The sequence below is a fragment of the Siniperca chuatsi genome, linkage group LG4 (assembly GCF_020085105.1).
Source record: "Siniperca chuatsi isolate FFG_IHB_CAS linkage group LG4, ASM2008510v1, whole genome shotgun sequence".
In the NCBI taxonomy this organism is placed as follows: Eukaryota; Metazoa; Chordata; class Actinopteri; order Centrarchiformes; family Sinipercidae; genus Siniperca; species Siniperca chuatsi.
Window position 1 is genome coordinate 17863102 of NC_058045.1, and position 19829 is coordinate 17882930.

The 19829-nt window shown below is 40.4% G+C and overlaps 2 protein-coding genes across 4 annotated transcripts; both read left to right on the top strand.

Moving 5' to 3' along the window:
* Window positions 1–185: 185 nt before the first annotated feature.
* On the top strand, window positions 186–16162 carry LOC122875107 (GTPase HRas). 2 transcript variants are annotated; one of them, XM_044193899.1, is made up of 6 exons: window positions 186–484; window positions 9215–9389; window positions 10311–10489; window positions 12071–12230; window positions 12940–13064; window positions 13307–16162. In XM_044193899.1, the coding sequence occupies exons 2-5, from the start codon at window positions 9279–9281 to the stop codon at window positions 13057–13059; spliced, it is 570 nt and encodes a 189-aa protein (XP_044049834.1). In that variant the 5' UTR covers window positions 186–484; window positions 9215–9278; the 3' UTR covers window positions 13060–13064; window positions 13307–16162. The 2 variants fall into 2 exon arrangements, with proteins under 2 accessions (XP_044049834.1, XP_044049833.1); XM_044193898.1 differs by having other exon boundaries at window positions 9218–9389.
* A 1188-nt stretch (window positions 16163–17350) lies between these two features.
* zgc:123278 (uncharacterized protein LOC641569 homolog) lies at window positions 17351–19761 on the top strand. Of its 2 annotated transcripts, XM_044193896.1 has the most exons (6): window positions 17351–17510; window positions 17627–17711; window positions 17818–17883; window positions 18032–18195; window positions 18369–18468; window positions 18733–19761. In XM_044193896.1, the coding sequence occupies exons 1-6, from the start codon at window positions 17469–17471 to the stop codon at window positions 18849–18851; spliced, it is 576 nt and encodes a 191-aa protein (XP_044049831.1). In that variant the 5' UTR covers window positions 17351–17468; the 3' UTR covers window positions 18852–19761. The 2 variants fall into 2 exon arrangements, with proteins under 2 accessions (XP_044049831.1, XP_044049832.1); XM_044193897.1 differs by lacking the exon at window positions 18733–19761 and having other exon boundaries at window positions 18369–18717.
* Window positions 19762–19829: the final 68 nt, after the last annotated feature.

Here is a 19829-nt window from a genome sequence, read left to right on the forward strand (position 1 = left end):
TCATCACTACATTCAAATGTTTGCAGGGATTCCTTGTCTGTCACGTTTAAGTGACACTTTTTAAACTTTGATTAAGTCTAAAATACTGCGCAGATCAGCTGGCCTTCACGGTGCAGTTTCCATATTTCCGACAGCAAATGAATGCAGCAGTAACATTAATGGTAACCGGGGCGGTTCTATGTTTGATGGAGCTGGGCGTGGGCTCTACACTCATCCCCTCAGCTCTCTGTGGAAGCACATTGTTCAGCGCGGGCTCATTTTACCCAGAACCAATGAATACCTTGGTGCATTTTAGCTACTGAAAACTGAACACTTTATCGGAGAGAATAGGGCGCAGATATCTGAAGACGGTGGGAACCAGACCAAGAACATTTTGTTTCCTTCTCATTAACGTTACAGCTGAGAGGCGACAGAGTTGAAAGATTTTTTTTCTTCTCCGGTAGACGAAACGTCGCGTTTGTCGCTAATTAGACCTCTGCTTGTTGTAAGTATGCAGCGCACATTCCGGTGTCCGAAATAGGTCGGCGGCAGTGACTGTTTTTTTCTAATCATACCGCTGCTTTCAGTGTTTTGGGCACCGCTGGAGATTGGAAACATGTTAGCTAGCTATCATAACATTTTAATTCACGCCCGGCGTGCTTTATCTATTGAGCTCAACAACCCATGCTTCCTTTTTAGTCCTGGCTGCATGTATGTGGAATTACATAGGTTTGGGATTTTGCCTACACTTCAGTTTTAAAAGAATTATCTATTTTGATAAACCGTCTCCCTTGAGTTCGGGTGTTTTAACTTGGTTATGGAGGAATAATATTACGCTGCCGTGGATTTCCCCCCTCATCTCACTTTGAAAAAGAAACCGAAGGCATTTAAGTGAACATAGTCATGGTGGGGAATTCACTTTCTGTGGCCTGTATTTTTGGCTAATTTAAAGACAGTCTTGAGTAACGTTATGAGGTTGCTGTTGCCAGTAGTGGCCACACGGACAAGTAGGGTGACGCCCCGTCACACTGAGTAAAAACTGAAGTGTATCACTGCGGAAGTTAGATTCCATTACACGGCATTTAGAAAGCTGACCTGGAATTATTTCTACTCTGGAAGCTGTCTGCTAAAACTGTTTGGTAGGTTTAAAAGGGAAAATATGGCAACGGCAGCACTAATTTTTAATTGACAATCGTCATTCAAATTTTAGCCGTAGGGGCTGGTAGAGAAGAGGAGAAACAATTAACCCATCCCAAGATGACATAAATCTTCGTCAGAATTCATTGTATTCATCAAACAAAGTAGCATCGACCATTTAAGTTGGTGTCCTCAAAGAAAACAAAGCAAAAAGTGTTTCACTTCTGTGTTTATTGTTGGCTTTTGGCATATGATTGTAACTGACTGCTGTTCCTATGTCATCTTTTATCCACCACAACATCACTGCTGCTGCTGACCAAAGCATCTGAGCATATGAGTAATGTTTAACAAGTCAACCATATAGTTTTTCCATGATCATATAGGCTGGAGTAAGTTGGACTACGTGGGTTCAATTAAGGTGGTCCAGTGTCTGTAGCCTTCAGAGTGAAAGCAATAATTCAGGCAGCTGGAAAACAGCTGGCAGCCAGTGATAGAGGTGTGATGTTAATCTCTTGTCCTTTTCTCTGAACAGCTGTAGCCTGGGTGGTGCCCAGCTGCATGCCAAAATAAGTGTGACTCTTCCGCATACCAAAATTTTACACATGACAACTTTTCATACTGCTTTCATCTAATAGAGTTTTTTTGTTTTAGTTTAACATTTATTAAATGTGTCGGTGTAAGGCTCACAGATGCCTCAGGATATGCTCTTTTGAGTACTAGTAAGCAGATGTTAAGGATGTTTTTTTATATTAAGCACTGTCAAACTCTTTAGGGTTCATAATTCAAAAAGAGGTTAGTTTGAATACATTTTTCTTTGGAGAACTGACTAAACATTGGGTGGGATCTTCTACAGGTTGACTGGCAGCTTAGTTTATGTGACCCACTATATGTTGTCAGTGCAGAGTGTTTTCACATGCACTCACAAACTAAAACAACTGGACAAGATTCACTCATTCCTCTGATTGCCAAAAAAAAAAAAGAGACCACTGATGAGTTTCGGGGTGTTTGGTGTCTGATGATAAGCCTCATGGCTCCTCTAACTGGAAGGCCTTTGTGTGGAGGTCAGCTGGCCTTTTCATCTCTGCTGCTGCCTTGACCGTCTCACCCTACCCGACAAGCTGAAAGGATGACCCAGTGGGGAAAAGGTCACTTGTACTCCAGTGCCTTTTTAAGAGCATCTTGTTTAAGCATGAACACAAACACACAGATGCACACAGAAACTCTTTATATAAATGTTTAAGGGAGAAAATGTTTGGAGGAGGAAATGTTTATTTAAGGATTTTGTCTTCACATTCCCTTTGAGCAAAATTATGGTTTCATTCATGTTTTGGCATTTTCTCTGGCTTCCTAGCCTAGAGGAGGAATTAAATGGATAGTCCTATTTTAAAGGATTATAGCGTAACAACTAGATTTATCTCTGAATTGATAAACTTGATAACAATTGCTTAAAGTCCTCACTTGTGTGTTGTTGGCAGAATAGTGATTCCTCAGCTGCCGGTCAACACTTATGTTTGGATGCCGTTTAGGAGGATGATGTCATTGAGAGCAGTGGGAGGGTGCGGTGGGCTATCGAGGCTCTAGGATGGGTCTTGAAGTCTCAGTATTCCACTGTGATACCTCCCTAGAGAGGGTCTCCTTACCATCATCGCTCCATTAAAAATCTATTATCTCTGCACTGGGCTTGTGGCTCTGCCAGTATGGATTCTTTAACCAATTAAGCACTTTAATGGAGAGCAGAATGCATGTTGAGGAAGATGGCCATTCATGTGCTCTCCTTCTTGCACAATGTGTTTTGAAGTGAGGGAATTGTTTTCCAGGTTCCGAGGAATCATAGAAACAGTAAAGAGATGTTTATTGACTGCAGGTATCAAAGCCATAGAGCTGAATTAGCTGGGAACATGTTGAGCATTTTCATTGATTTCTTTATAAATTTTTCAGTTTCCAGGTCGACCCCTCCCTCATGTGGTGTTCTATGCCCTTGGCATATAGTAAGAGTAGCCCTTGCCCTCAGCCACTCTCCTCCCATCAGCCCTCTCGCTGCTCTGTACACGCACCCTCCGTAAGCTGTCATGTAAGATTATCCTCTTGGTCCAGGCGGGGCTCTAGGGTTTCAAAACGAACTGTTAATTTCCCAGGCTCGAGGTAGTGAGCTAAAAATAACCCTAAACACAGACATACTGTATAGTGCTCCTTGATCAAAAAAGGGAACAGCCATGCAAAGATTTTGGGGACTTTGGAATGGAATAGGTCACCAACTTATAGATGACACTGCGGCTATAGCCTGTCTCATGTGAACAGAGGTAGCATGAAGCTTACTATTCACCTTTGATGAGCTGAGTTGTTAGTACAAGTCACTTTCCTGTAGCATTATTACCTTTGTCAGATATGTACATTGTGTGAAAGAAAAAGTGCAACATTGCGTGACCTCATAGTGGTTGTATGTTTTTATAAGTGTACTTGTGCGTGCCGTGTGTACATGTGCAATTGTGGCAAACTGTTGCACATCTGAAGCAAATAAGTACTGTACAGGTTAACCATTAACTGACAGTAATTACTGTACTATATGAAAATCAGGACTGCAGAGGAGGCCATGACACCGCTCTAGGGACAGGATAACATCTAAAAAAAAAAAAAAAAGTAGACAAAAAGTTCTTATGGTTCGTCTCTGTGTGGATATGTAAAAAAAAAAAAAATTGATGCGTGCACTGATGATCGTGATTTCCAGCAGCTATGTCCTCATCCCTCCTCTCTATTTGCACAAAGACCAGCTCCGTATGAGCTCCCACTGACAACAAGTGGCTCTGAGAAAGCGACAGCATCTCTTATCAATGATTAATTTTGCTATTCATCTCCATATGTATGTGTGGATTATTAATCAGCTGCTGACATGGCCTAGTTCGAGAGGAGATGGCACGGCTGTCTGTTTTCGTTTTTCCAATCTCCCAGTAGCGGGCATGGGTGTGTTGAATTTGCATTTTACGCTGTAAATTTTAATCGTTTAGCAGGTGTACACTTGAGATCTGGTTATGTAGAAGAAATGCAGCAACAAACCGTGTCAGAGTCTGGAGAGCTATAGGTGTGTGAGAGTGCAGGTGTCAATGTTTTTTAATTTATTTTTTTATTCGTGTCTGTGTGTCCTCTATCTTTACTACTTATCAGTTCAATTTAGTGCACTTTATTGGCATGACAGTTCATAAAAAATATAGAAAAGGCTTCTATTTAGGATTTAAGTTTTGATCCATATTAGTTATTAAAATGCTTTTTTGTGTATGTTTTGTGTGCATGAATATGTCATGAGCATTTATCATTGACCTGACATAGTAGTGAAGCAGTTGCTGAACTTTAATGTATGAGTAAAGTTTGGTAGGTGTGCATACTTGAAGGATTGGGAAGATCTGATTAACCAATAAATATTACTAATATACAACAGACCTGTTATTTTTAGACAAGTCTGACTGTGTGGGGAATTCAAGGTCATCTGACTAAGGGTAAGGTTAAGAATTGGGTTGTGGTGTTGGTGTAGTAGGTTATAGTAGAGTAAATCAGCAACAGAAGAGTAATATGGGAGGGGGAATACAAATATCCGTCAGGCAAAATTGCTAACTTTTCTTCACCCTCCTGCCTGTTTGGTCAGCACTGCATATATTCATTATTCAACATACATTTTTTTTTTATAAGGTTATGTACGAGTGGGACATTTTACAGTTTAAAAATAAACTCCTAAATGCTCTTTGGTTGAAAAACTATGTAAGGTCGACACAATTTCTAAAATTTCTAAATTTCCTCAATCTCTGGTATTTCTGTACTCTAATTTCTTGTTTTTTTTATCATCTGAAATATCTGCCACTGCTAACGTTTCTGTGCTAATATTGTCCGTTAATATCTGCTCTAATTTGAAGACGTCTTTTTAGGCTCTGGGAAATTGTGATTGGCTTTAGTCACCATTTTCTGACATTTTATAGACCAAACAATCAGTTAATCAGAAAAATATGTGGCAGATTAATCTAGGGCTGGGTGATATGGCCAAAAATGTTATCACGATAAAAATGTTCGTATCAGTTGATATTGATTATTAAAATCACGATAAATGTCAAATCATTGTTTCTTTCAAGTTTAAAGGCTGATTTTTGCTCCTGAGTGAAAGTTGAAGAAACCAGACGGTTAATTGTGGTTTTAAACTATTCTTTATTGTCAGAACAGAACACTTACCAAACAGTGGAACATTTCATAAATCTGAGGTAGAACATTGAGAGCAATTATAATGATAGAATCTTTTTTCAGCATCAAAATATGCTTAACTGACTAGACTGTAATTTCTTACTTTCTGCGTGTTCTAAAAGATGATATTGTTTCAAATGATGAGACAGGTTTGTGGTGTTGCCTGTCTTAGCTGGCACAGTTTGTAGTGCCCGCTCCTTTGTTGTTGTGTTTTTTTTTTTTTTTGGTAATAAATAATGTAAATAGAAATTTCTCCAAACTACTGCAGTTGAGTGACCTTTCTTGTCGACGATGGCTTTGTCCTGTTTCAAGCTTGTCATGGGCACTGCGTTTTGTTCTGTGTTGCTCTCGCTCATTTCTCTTACCAGTATTTTGCTTATTCTGCTCCAACTACAAGTCAGCCACTGTGTCTGTAAGTATACTTGTATTCGGAGGAGGAGGAGTAGGTCTTCTTCTTCTTCTTCTTCTTTTGCACCTCCTCTCCCGGGGTATTGGTGGTTTAATTATATCGAACATCTGTTATATTTCTATCGAGGAAATTTATATTGAGATAATTATCGTTTTATCGCCCAGCCCTATGTTAATCGATAATGAAAATAATTGTTAGTTGTAGACCTAATCCATGATGGCAAACTCGTCATCGCGTTTTAGTGAATTCCACTGAAGTCCACTTTCTCTAATCCCAATGACCAGTCTATATTATAACGTTATTTTGTGTCCATGCTGTTTCCATCACATTAAACTAGATTAGTTTCTGATTAGCCCTGATGTGAATCCTTGCCCTGTCTTGAAGTTGTAGCCTACAGTGACCATCGTCTGTCTGCCCTGCACAAGTCTCTTCACACAGCTGCTATTTATTTGGTTAAAGGAGGCTGTGAGGAGAGAGGCTGGCTCTGCCACAGTCTCTGTACTCTAGCCAGGGCGGGCTGCACTGTGTACCAGGTTGATTTATATAAAGTGAGGCAAAAGGAAGCTAAATGTTTGGCCACAAGATTGAGGGGTCAGGATAATTCCCTTCCTGTTGTGCTTGCGAATTATAGCAGTGAGGGTGTTTTTTTTTACAAGAAGGCCATTGTTGATGTTGGTAACGGTGTACAGAGCTACCTGTTCCATTAAAGTGAGCAATGGCACACAAAGTGTGTGTCTGTGTGTTTGAATGAGAGCTGCTAAATGGCTGTGTCGTCAGTTAGCAAGTCTGCTTTTCTGTCAATCATTAATATCAGTGAGCCAGTCTTGGCTAAACTTAGTCTGCCCCCACATCAGCACAGATACAGACACAAATAACACTGTGTTGCTCTCGCTCATTTCGCTTACCGGTATTTTGCTTATTCCGCTCCAACTACAAGCCTGTCAGCCGCTGTGTCTGTAAGCATACCTGTATTCCTGCGACATGATGTTCATCGTCTACTTATTCTATTTAATGGCAGGTGGCAACCAGCGTTTAAGGTGCATTAGTGCCCCCCTCTCCTGGTGTATAGGTGGTTTAATTAGCTATATTGAACATTTGTTATATTTCTATCAAGGAAAATTATATCGAGATAATTATCGTTTTATCGCCCAGCCTTAGGGTGTGTATGTGTTCTGCTCAGGCTGGCTAAAGCGCTGACGTTCACCGCTCTGTGGTGAGCAAGAAGCTTGTGTAACAGAGCTGCACGGAGTGCATTTTATGTTAGGTATGACAGTTGATGCCCTGGAGAAGGTAAAACAGCATATGTGATCTGTGGTGCTCATGAAATCCTGACAGATTGATTACACACTCTAGCAGGTGTTGCAGGTTAGTGGTTTTCTTCTTCAGCTCACTTAAGGAACATTCAGCAAATTGAGACACTGTGGATGAACAGGCTGAGATATTTAACCCCATGTGACCTTATTTTACTCTGAACTGCTTCGTCTGAAGTGCTTCGTCTGAACTATGAGACATGAGAGAGGAAGTGAAATTTAAGGCTGCTTTGGGTGTTAGGGTGGTGCAGATGTAGATAACAGTGTCTGATAGGGCATAATATGATTCTGATGTCATTACTGTAAGTTTGTGTTAAAAGTGGCAATGGCACTGTTCAATTAAATTTAAAGTATAAATGCATAAAAACGTCTGGATTTGGGTTTTTGGTTGCTATTGTCAAACAGAAAGCGAAACTAAACTGCTGCTCAAGGCCATTGCATCCTGGGAGATACAGGAATTCCCAGTGATTTTCCTCTGAGCTCTGACATCAGAGATGAGATCACCTGTCTGTATGATGTCAAACTGAAGCTGTAACCACGGGAGGCTTCTGCGGTTGCTATGGGCCTCCAGCAGACTTTGTGGTCACACTAGTCTTAACTTATATTAGTATTTGATTTAATCTTGCAAAATCTCCATGATAGCTTCATGTCTTTCTAACTCTGACTCATCATGTGCCATCATGTCTACCACAGGGTCAACGATTTGGTAAATTTACAATAAGCTGAGTCACACTTTGCCATATGTAGTGGAACCACCCATATGACTACTTTCTCTACCCGTTGACTCAACGCACCTGGAATGTCACTGGCCAGCAGTGTTGTGAGGGTGGTGGTGATATCAGGGGATCTGTGTGTGCGTGTCTCTGTATTGCCTTGTGCCGATGCATGGATATACATGTGTGGTTCCAGCTAACTCAATAGTTAATACTGTGATAGCATAATTGGCATTTTCTGCTAATTATCCACATTTTTTTAGCATGCCAGGTTTTTCTGGTAACATCCGGATTAGTTGTTCTTCACATGCAAACCTCTGCCTATCTCTCGCTCTGCTCTATCCATCAGCTGTGCTGATGTTGTCACTCATTTGTTGATTAAGGTGTTAGAACCCATCCAATTTACAACATCTCAACAACCTGAGTTACAACTAAATGATTTCAAAACCTGCTTTTAATAAAAACTTCTTATGTTTAGCAGTGCACATCCAAAGGATTGATTTTGAGCTAGCCAAATTTCCCATTATTTTTTGGATAATTAAGCAGGATCAAGTCCTTCCAAGTTGGTATGGTACTTTAAATTTTACCTGTCAATGTACTTTTCCTATTCTGTTTTCAAATACCCTGCAGGTCCATAAATTCTTGTGAAGGTGGAGTTTACCTGTGTTGTGCAAGGTTTAGCCTACAGAAAATGGATATCACTTATGTGGTTATGGCCGACATGTTTCTTTAATAACATGCTTTGATTTATAGTCAGGGCAGCCCTGTTACATTGACTGGACCTAATAAGTGGGTTCAGTGGGTCCCAAGAGGACAACTGTAGGCACACCTGGAGTCATAAAATCCTCTTTTAGGTCTCTCGGTCTGTTGCTATGGATCGATCCCTATGGTTCTTCCAAGGCAAACCAACAAGAAACAGTTCATAGCAATAGTGTAGCTTTGTTTACTTTTAATCTTTGTGTGTTTTTGTCATTGCTCTGTTTGCTGAATTTTGGCTCTGGTGTCTGTCACAGTGGGTTCAAAGGTAGGCATCAGTAATGTGAAGCCTGAGTGATGAGGGTCAGTCTGCCAGTGTCATGCCCCTTCTTTTTCTCCCTTGCAGCCTCCCTAGCTCTCCCTTTCACACTGAGCGGGAGAGGATTGGAACGTTGAGTACCTTCAGCACATTTTTCACATTCCCCTTTGAGGGTCTCAACCTCGGCTCCCACTACACACACACTTCAAGACACACACAAACCACAAATGTTCCTCACCGTTGGACAGTAATGCTAATAACTGTATGCTTTGTCTGTACCAGTGGTTGTGGACCGCATCATGGCAGTCCAGTGGCAGAGAATAGCTTGTCAAAGCTCTGTGTATGTCTCTTGTTCTGTCCAAACCTGGTAAGGTGTATGTTTCTTGTCAGAGTGCTAACCTGCACCTTTCTCTGCACCCTGTCTTCTCTCCAGCAGTGGTGTGTGTGTGTGTGTGTGTGTGTGTGTGTGTGTGTGTGTGTGTGTGGCAGCGGCAAAGATGACGGAGTATAAGCTGGTGGTGGTGGGCGCTGGAGGCGTGGGGAAGAGTGCACTCACCATCCAACTCATCCAGAACCACTTTGTGGATGAATATGACCCCACCATAGAGGTATGACTCTCTTCTGCATGTTCTATACATTATTCTTGTGGGAGACATCTTGGGAGTTGGGGTGGGAAGGTAGAGAAGGGTTGATCATAGCAGCTTTCCATCTCCCCCTTGAATTATTATGTGGTTGTACACCACTTTTACACCTATGTAGTACAAGTGCATGCATTCATCTACATGTTTTATACAAATGTCCATTCCTACAGTCACTGCTCAACAATATTTTCTGGACCCGACTGAAATGACAGCTCAGTCTAAATTAAGTTCATTTAATTAATCAAATGCTACTGCAATACTCCAAACGGTCAGGCTTGGAAGACAATCCTAATTTTCTTTTAAGAAGAAATATTTACTCCGCCCCAACGTAATTCTTATATTTTCATGAAAATAAGACAAACTGAAAGACATTGCAGATACTGCAAAGAGGAGAGGGAAGCCAGTGAGAATGTTTTCTCTCTTTTTCTCCCCCTCTGTCTCAACTCTCTCCCTCTCTTTCTCACCACGCCTGCCTCTGGCCAGACAATGTCCTTTTTGTGTGTTTGCATTCCTGGCCCCTATGCTCTAACAAACAAAGGGACGGCACTCCATGTTTTTGTGGATGCGTGTTGGAAGGCTAAACTTTGGCTCCGATACCCTGCTCCTCTGATCTTTTGATGTTCATTTGACCTGGAAGTGGACAGGGAATTAATAACTGACACCAGTTAATACACAGTCAATCGACATCATATGTCTGTGTGTTTGTATATGTACATGCTGCTTAGCACTGACTGACCAAGGCCAAGGATGTGACAACCTCAATGATAGCCAGATCCCACTTGAACCATCTGTTTTGTGTCTGAGTTTTGTTACAGATTGCTCACTCACAAATTTGACAGATGTATTTACCATCTCTCTAAATGTAGGCGTTTCTCCCTTTTTCTGCAGGACTCGTACAGGAAACAGGTTGTGATTGATGGGGAGACCTGCCTGCTGGACATCCTGGACACTGCAGGTCAAGAGGAGTACAGCGCCATGAGGGATCAGTACATGAGGACAGGGGAGGGTTTCCTCTGCGTCTTTGCCATCAACAACACCAAGTCTTTTGAGGATATTCATCAGTACAGGTGTGTGTGTAAGAGTGAGGCCCCAAAAAAGGGCTAGGGTTAAGGAATGCAGGGGCATCACAATTCCTGACATTGATATTGAGCATTATGGGATCTCTTGTTGCAGATGTGAACCTATGTATTAACTGGCCAGATCACAGACCAGTCGGGATGGAGCTCAAACACAAAATAATTTCTGTTAGGTTCTGTGTATGTGTATTTGTATATGCAATGTGTGTTACAGGGACTCCCATGGGGTCTGGATGGAGAGGGGTGTGTATACGTATGTGTGCCAGCTCTCTGCAGTAGTTAGATGATGTCATGCTGTAGCGTTTAACACGGCTAAAGAAAGCTTAGCCCCCAACCGGAGGATTACAGCACGATGCCAATGAAATCGATCCTGACTCAATTAGAGGAGCGGGGAGAGGTAGCACTTTCAAGGACAGGGAAGGAGAAAGGGAGGGAGGAGAGATTCTGCTGGAGATGACAGTGTTCTTTCTCTTTCCCACATTTTGTCTTAATCATCACATTAGACACCCACTTGCCAGTCTTGCACGTGGCAAGTAAAACAGGCTGCATATTAACTTAACCTCCTCTACGGATTTGCAGGGTTTTTGCATTTATTACACACACTTTTATTTGGCTCGCTGCCTTTGCATCCCAGCCTTTTTTGGACCCGGCTTTAACACAACTGCTGGTATCACTGTAAAACTATTGTGCAATGTGTGAAAGCATGCATGGATCTTTGGCTGGATGCTAGAATAGGTGGTGACCCGGTTAGAGCTGTTGAGTTATTTAAAGATCTGTTGTCTATTTTATAGGCAAAAATAGTTAGGTATTTTTGCAAACCTTCTCCACTCTTGCCACATACTGGCTTGATACCTGCTTAAAATTGGGCAGTGCATCTTGTTATTTTTTTCTTTGATTTGAAACAACCAGCAGCAGTGTACTTCACTCAGGAATGCACCAGGTTGATAAGATTATATCTGCTTTTGGTGTTTGCTAGCATTTTTAATACACCTATTAGATTTGAAATACCTGCCTCACCAGCATATAACAATGGTCTAAACGGTAACATGTCTACTGTGACATCAAGACTCATCAAGAGCAACTGTGGTCATAAGCACCATTAGCAGTGTTGACTGCAGATGGGCAGGGCTGACTGTAGTGGATGCATCCTGCTGTAATGTGGCTTAGGGAGAAGAAGGGCTGAGCTGATAGATTGATCTGACCCACTCCTCTCACTCAGTTCCCCCTGGCTGCCTGGCGTTTGGCGCTGGCTGCTGTAGTGATGAGGTAATGCTGTTTGCCGCCTGCCTGTTGTCCATCCCCCCCCTTCCCTCCCTTCCTCTCCACCTCCCTCCTTCAGCAGTGCAGCACAGCCCAGCACCGGTGGGCCCTGGCTCTTCTTCAGGGTCCTAGAGCTCCCTGGATGGTTGGCTCTCCAGTGGTGGAGCTGCTGTTGTTTATGAAGCAGGGAGGATCCCAGACAAGAGAGATGTCACTGTGACTAAATGCAGTGCTGGGTTGGGTTAAGGAAACAGCCAAAGTTTTGCATATTAAATGTCAACTATCACAATTGTCTTGTTTTGCAATTCACAGAGAACAGATTAAACGTGTAAAGGACTCAGACGATGTTCCCATGGTGCTCGTGGGAAACAAATGTGACCTCCCGGCACGCACGGTGGACACAAGGCAAGCCCAGGAACTCGCCCGCTCCTACGGCATCCCTTACATCGAGACCTCTGCCAAGACACGACAGGTAGGTAGTGAACAAGAAGAACATGCCCTCATACCATACATGCACTCTTTCTCTCTCCCTCAATCTGTTATTTAAAATTACCTTTTAAATTTCACTGATATCTTCATTTTTCCTCCTGTCTTTGCAAGCCACAAAGCTCAGATTCTATGTAAATTTGAAGTCCCCCTGTGTTGCATCATACTTTAGTCAACAAGTTATGAGTGTTCTAGTATAGGCTCTGTAATTTTACATTTTGCACATGAAGAGCAGTGGATGGCCCGCGGTATGATGTGATTTGTGTTGCTGGGAACATTTTATTATACCGCAGGCAATGACTCATAGTCAGGTTACCTTGACTTGAGAACAGAGCTACAGTATTTGAAAGGCCTCATTAGGACAAGTCGCCGCACAGCTCTCACTGTCTCTGACTCACTGTCACACATTATGTAGGTACATTTAAGACTCATCATTGAACCTGCAGAAAGTCATTCAAACAGAGGAGTATACAAAGAACTAAGCCATGACTTCTTTTTGGTCATTATGATTTCTTGATTTATGGTGTCTGAAATAAGGGTTACCATGGTGATGTTGCCAAGCCTCTCAATGGTGAGTAAATCTGAGAGGTTTGCTGACAGTTATAAGAGGTGCATGCAGTTTAATCAACTTATAATTGACCATTGTAAGTGCCCAGATTTTTCTGTAACCTTTCTGTGTTTGTGTGTGTTTACAGGGAGTGGAGGACGCTTTCTACACACTGGTTAGGGAGATCAGACAGCATAAGCTGAGGAAGCTGAACCCACCTGATGAGAGCGGTCAGGACTGTATGAGCTGTCGCTGTGTGGTATCGTGATGCAGGTGAGACATTTCTCCAGAAATTTCTTTTTCTTCTTGGATAGCTTTGCACTAAAATGGGAAGTTTCCATATTGGTCTGTTATGCTGGAACTCGTGTCTTTTTCATGTATATGACTGCCCATTGTAATTAAAAACAAATGTGAAACCATATCTCCCTCAGCTAAATTTTTCACAGTCTCAGTTTTCCTACAAACATTAAAATGGCACTAACATCTGTCCCCTCTTGTGTAATTTCTTTCCCCAGCTGACTGTTGCACATTGAGGAGAAACGCTACAGCGCGTAGTGGCAGCATGGACTTAAAGATAGAAAGATAAAACAACTCAATGATGAAATATAAACTTTTTTTCAAAAAAGAGGATGATTGAAGCAAAAGCTCTCAAGGAAACCACCAGAGCTGACTGAACCATAGACCTTTTATGGAAAGGCGGATTTGGACTGTTGCCTAAGTGGCTACCCGAACTAGCCTGGTCTGGTCCCTTTTTTTTTTTTTTGGTCCACATGTTGACCTGTGAGCAACACCACTAATGACTCTTTGTCAATTCCAGTGTGGTCTCGCTGGGTAGCTTCACAGGTTTCCTGCTAACTTATTGTTTTCAGTCTCAACACTGGTCTTAAAAGGGTGTCTCTGACCTCCTTCCACCTTGAAAGCCTAATTCCACTCCCGCTGCCTGCACTCTGGAAGGACTGACTGATTTAAATGGAAAGGACTGGAATGGACATTTAGTTACCCAAACACCTCTCACATATGTAACCCACCATCCCACTCTACATGCCTTTGGTTTCCCTGGAATGGCTGTGTAGTCCCACCATTATACTGGATACAGGGGGTGGAGGCTGGCATGGGAATGACTAATTTGTCGTTGTTGTTTAACAGATAGCCTAGCTGTAAAAAATGATTTTGTTTTTGATATAGAAAAAAAATGTGTTTGCAGAATTTGAAAGTCACTGAGCAATATGTGAGCAAGGGTGTTTATTTCAGATGGCACCTGGTGTGACATTTTTCATGACCTGCCTGATGTAGTTGGAATTCCTTTTGGGATAGAAATGTTGAATGGATATAAAGATAGATGAATTTCTCCTTTACAGATGTTTCTTTGCTAAGAGTTGTCTTTGTGGAATAATAATAATAATAATAGTAATGGCTAGTGTACTTAAGTTTTGGTGCAATAGGATTCTTTACTGTCCACAAAGTATTGGGAATAAACCACCTCTCATGGATACTTATTTTCCTGTTTTACTTTGGTTTAGGAAGGAGAGGTACTGTGCATGAAAATGTAGCTGTTGTCATCTTTCCAGCTGGAGTAGTTGCCTGTAGAATAGGAGGACAACCCTACGCTTGAACAGTTATAAATTGACAATGTTATGGTTTTAGAAAAAATGACAACCAGTTTATTTTTTCTTACATTTCATTTCAGTAACTGTATGGTGTACAACTCTTATTTACTACATGGTGATAATAGCATGGTGATAACAGCTGTTTTTTGATTGCAAAAATCACTCCTTGTGGATGATAAGGCTCAGGAATCAGGGTCCAGGAAGGTCTCACTTTCCAGGAAGCAGTCCTGGAAACCAGGATTGAGGATGCCACCAGTTAGCTTTGCAGAGTGTAATGCACAAGTCCTGCCTCAGAGTCAAACTTCAGTTTTTCCACACACCGTACTATCCTCAAACTGCTCCTCTTTGTCTGCCACCTCAGCTCTACAATAGAACAATAACAGGTCAGGTGCTAATCATGTCATAACCATATTTACTGTACATGTGGGACTATTGTGTGTAATAGGAGATGGATATTGGGTTATGGGAGTGCATTGCTTTTTTTCTTAATACTGACTAGCTTGTGTTCAACACAACTGCATTAATTTGCTGAGAAAAAGACTGCTCTATGTTTACTTTGCCTTATCTGTTAGCTAGTTTGTACCTCGTGTATACAGCAAGCTCTACCTGAGACGATTGTGTGTTCTGTTGGCTGCATTGTTTTGTTCGTTTGATTATGTGTGCAACAAACAAAAAATATAGAAGTGTGTTGAGTTTAGACTTGCGCTGTATAGAATTTGAAAGACAAGTCCCTGAAAACACTACACTGATTTTTTTGGGGGGGGGGTTCTGTAATGGCATGTGCATCTGAATGTGATCCATTTAATCTAACGAGTGGAAAAACAACAAAGAATTCTTTAGACAAAAGCCCAGTATAAGCCAAGTTGTCTTGCACCCACGTTCACGTCCCATGTACTTTTGGTCCAGATTGTACTTTTAACAGTTCAGAGAATTGGTCATGTATGATAATGTATGGAGTTCCAGACACTACAGGCAGGTTTTGGCATCAAGCTTCAGATGCAAACCTCAAAGACATCTAAAACCTCTTCCATGAAAGACGTCAAATGTTATTTTGTAATCGTCTCCTTTCAAGGTTTTTTTTTTCTGCCCTAATTGATTTTGTACAGTTAAAGTTACTCTTTTTACGTCATATGGTAGTGGTCAATTTGTTTTTATCAGTTAACTGTTCATTTCTCTGCTTGGAGGAAGGATATGAACTGTGAATGTGTTTGAGTCTTTAGATATTGTTTGAAAGAAGCCTCGTGTTTAAAATTTACAATATTGAAATAATGCAGGAGTTGATCCTCGGTCCCACTTCTGGCTGTGTTGTAACTTTTATTTTTTACCCATTGTACTTTTAATGGAAAAAGAGTGTGGCGTTTGTAACATGTAATTACAGTCCTAATAGTATGCTTGTCCTCTCCCAGTCAATCTTTAAACAGTACATCCATGATAATATTACCATAGAATTCCACAAATCTATGTATTCAGATTCCCACTGCATTAGAATATCAACGTCATGTTGCCACAGCGATACTCCAGCCAGCAAACCACAAGCATACATGTCAGAAAACCTGCCGAGCATGACAAAGACTGTATGGACCACTGGGAGTTTTGCACAAGGATACAGTGGGCTCAAGGGCTTGTTTCTCCCTTGCAAACTGTGGAACGGAGGTGTGGAAGGAATTTGTGAAAATGTTAACTGTTTAGCTATTTAAAATGTATTTACTCTTTGAAAATGTGGCAAATGTATTGCAGGACAGGAATAAAGATGTCAAGATGAAATTGTGCCTTTGGTCCCTCAACCATCTAACTTTCTCATCATGTTCCTGTCAAATTTGAGATTTGCTGCTATCTACAGGCTACTTTGTGTATTATGTTTGAGAGTACAGTATGACGATCATAGACTGGGACTGAGATTTTTTTGAGAATCTTGCGTTTACACAAGGGTTCATCACTGCCATCGGCAGTGTCATTCATGAGATGTTTTTCAGGTGAATAGGGCAGACCTCTTTTTTTTAATTTTAGTAAACTCAAAAAAAGCATTTCAATGCCCAAAGGGAAAAAAAATATCTTAATGATTCCTTCATAGATAAACTGAAGTTAAAGTTAATGAGTTCATCTTGTGCCAGTAAATTGGTGTGTTGGTATCAATTCTGATATATGTGGCAGATATTTGCCTCACTATACTGATGCTTGCTTATATAAAGAAAAAGACTATTGCACAGAAAATAGGTCAAGTGTGTGTGTGTGTTTGGTCACTTCCAGCAGCTGAAAAGGAAGGAGGAAAAATGTATTCTTTCACTCCACCATGCATACTGTATAATGGAGTGAAAGAAAGCAGCACAATGAGGCATAGCATAAGAATATTTCTAATTTGTAATTTTACATGTGTAATTTTATATGAATAAATAAATGTTAAATGCAATATAAAATTTGTTAGACGCAGTTAGACTGAGCTGATTGTAAAGCCAATCTCTCCTGATAACCACAATGGTAAAGCCAATCTCTACTCACTCTGCAAAAGAGCATTTGGGAGGTCTTTGCATTTTATTACTGCTGGTATTGATGTTATTTATATTACTATGTATGCTAACCCATATGGTACAGCTGGAATTAATGACTGCATTTACAGGTCAATATCATATAAGTGCTGAATAGATGTAAAAGAGTGACTAAAGCAAGACAAACATTTACCAATACAGGAGCAGGGGGCAAAATCAGTATGATTTTTTGTGATCCTATTATTGATCCAAGAGATTAGACAGTTTCACTATCCAAACATTGAAAGCATGGCTCCTCTAGCAGTCATAAATGATCATTATCACAAATACTAATATAATATATACTGCATATTGGTTTGGTGGGTCACTGTTATATTCCTGTCTTGTTTGTTCAAACCATGTAGCCTAGTTACAGCTTTTTATGGCAGATGATTTCGTAATTGTGAGGTTGTTCTGTTACTTGTTTTCATGGGTCATAAAAGACAGGAGGTTGTCCATAACGCCGAGACAGACAGAAAGCCAAGGGTTGGTGCGTGTTGGTGATTGGAAAAGATACACAGAAAATCATTTTTGGATAAACCATAATCATGTCATACTCTGAAGTTACGATTAAGAAAACGCTCCTTAAGGTAAGAATAATCACCAACAATTGAAAGAAGAATTTATTCTCTCTAAATCAAACATAAACAATTGAATTGTGTGTATAGATTTTTTTCAGTTTGTTTTCTATCCTTTTGTTTTGAAGACATATCTTCGCAAACATGTGGCCCATGAAATATACGTTGCGTTGACTCACTTCAAAAACCTTGAGCCCATGATGGATAAATACGGTAAGAAGCCAAAGAACAGCTAGCAAGCTGTTGCTGAACTCATTCAACAAGTGGAAAATTTCAATAAGCACTCTAAATGATACAGTCATTGTTTCATTTTTTACAGTTTACAATGATGGAACCACAAAGGACTTGATGAGTCTCAGCGGAACCATTCCTGTCGTGTTTCAAGGTAACAATGACTTTGCATTTTATACTGTGTGACCCTATTAAACAGCTAAATGTGATTGATCAATTCAAATCCAAAATAAAAAAGATAAAGCTCGTAATCTCTTAGAATATGCAAGATAAAATACTTTTCCCCCCTGTTCTCATACAAGACCACACCTTCAACATCCCAGTGTGCCTGTGGATTGAGGAAACTTACCCCCAAACTGCTCCAATCTGCTATGTCAGACCCACACAAGAGATGGTGGTCCTCAGAGGAAAGTATATCTGCAGTGACGGTGAAGTCGTGCTGCCTTACCTTGAGGAGTGGAAGAATGTGAGAATTAAAATTTTATCTTGTATTCTTTGACAGGGCTGCATGTAAAAAGAGACAGACAATGGCATCAGGGTTAAGGACTGAAGTTTGCTGGCACTGACATGTACAGCAGGGTGTGATTTAGAGCTTTACAGCCATGTTACAATGGTGTGACTTTGCCTTTCCCCTACCAGGGCGAGTGTGACCTAGTGAGCCTACTGCAGGTGATGGTTGTCACATTTGGAGACTTCCCTCCCGTATGTATGCAGTCTCATCCAGAGCCTGAACAAGCTTGTAAGTAACACTCACACAGGCAGAAAGCCAGCCTCCATGTAGTTTCAAAACAACACTTGCATCTATGCGCTAGATACAAGTTGATGTTGATAAGACAGATACAAGATTCATATCTAGGCCACACCTGATTAAATGTGAATGTAAGTTTATCCCTCATAAATCTAGTGCTGAAAATACCTTTCCCTTGTCAACATGTTTATGTATTTGTTGTGACTGATAAGGACTCTCCATAAATGATATATATATATATATATATATTCTTAGGTCGGCTGCACTTCCACAGAGAAGCAGATGTATTTTCAAAGACAGATGGAAGTTTGCATCTGTATTTAGCCAGAGAAGATGATCAACCTTTCCAGCCAGAAAATGAAACCAACTGTTAGTCTTTTGTGGAATTTGACAATAAATTGTGTAAAGACTGTTTGTGTGTTGCCTGTAATGAAGTGTTTTAGCCTATTTTTTATGTTTCATTATTTTCCAAATGATTTAGACTGTAAATGTCATTCAGCACCTGGTGAAAACATATCGACTGATTGGTGTGAATGTATTGCATTCTTTTTTTAAATGGTTTGAAATGTTTTTCATATGAACATAAACTACTTTGGCATTTGAATCTCTGTGTTCATAGACACACATTGCTTTACAAGCAGCTCATAAAACTGCACCCAAAGGCCCATTTGTTGTGATCTTATCCACAAATGTTTTGGACTTTTGACCAGTGAAGAGAGAAGTTAGTAATTTGTAGAACACATACACAGAAAGGTACAGCAGTAAAACATGGTATATTATAGAAGAGTGCAGCTTATTTAATTTTGACAGAGAATATAGAACAGAAATTCATTAATGTAAGCCAACTTGTTTTGCTTGTTGATGTAATTTATCAGTTACTGTGTTTAAAATTGTTGTGTCTTCTTTCGTAAAATGTTTCAGTGGATGCATAAGCTAATACCTAGATTAACCACAACTTTCAAAACTGTCAAAACTGTTCTCAAAGACAGGATTATTAATTGACAGCATCACACAACCTCTTGTGAAAAGTGACTCATTCATTGATTCATTCAGGTATAGAATTAGGGTAAATAAAGAGCCATGTTAAACATGTTTGTGCTTATTATTGTGGAAATCATCATACAAAAGTTGACTTGTTTGTTGCCAAACAAACAAGTAAATTTTTGATTTTGCCCTTATGTGTGATGTGTGAAGGAAACTCTAATCTAATCGGATGTAGATAGTGAATATCCTTTTCAGCAAATGTCCCTTGTCATTCATCATTAAACTGTAAGTGGGTTTATATTACTGTATATCTGTCTTCCTTGTTCTGCATTGTTCTTGTCATTGGTAAGGTTTTTTTTGACAGTGTT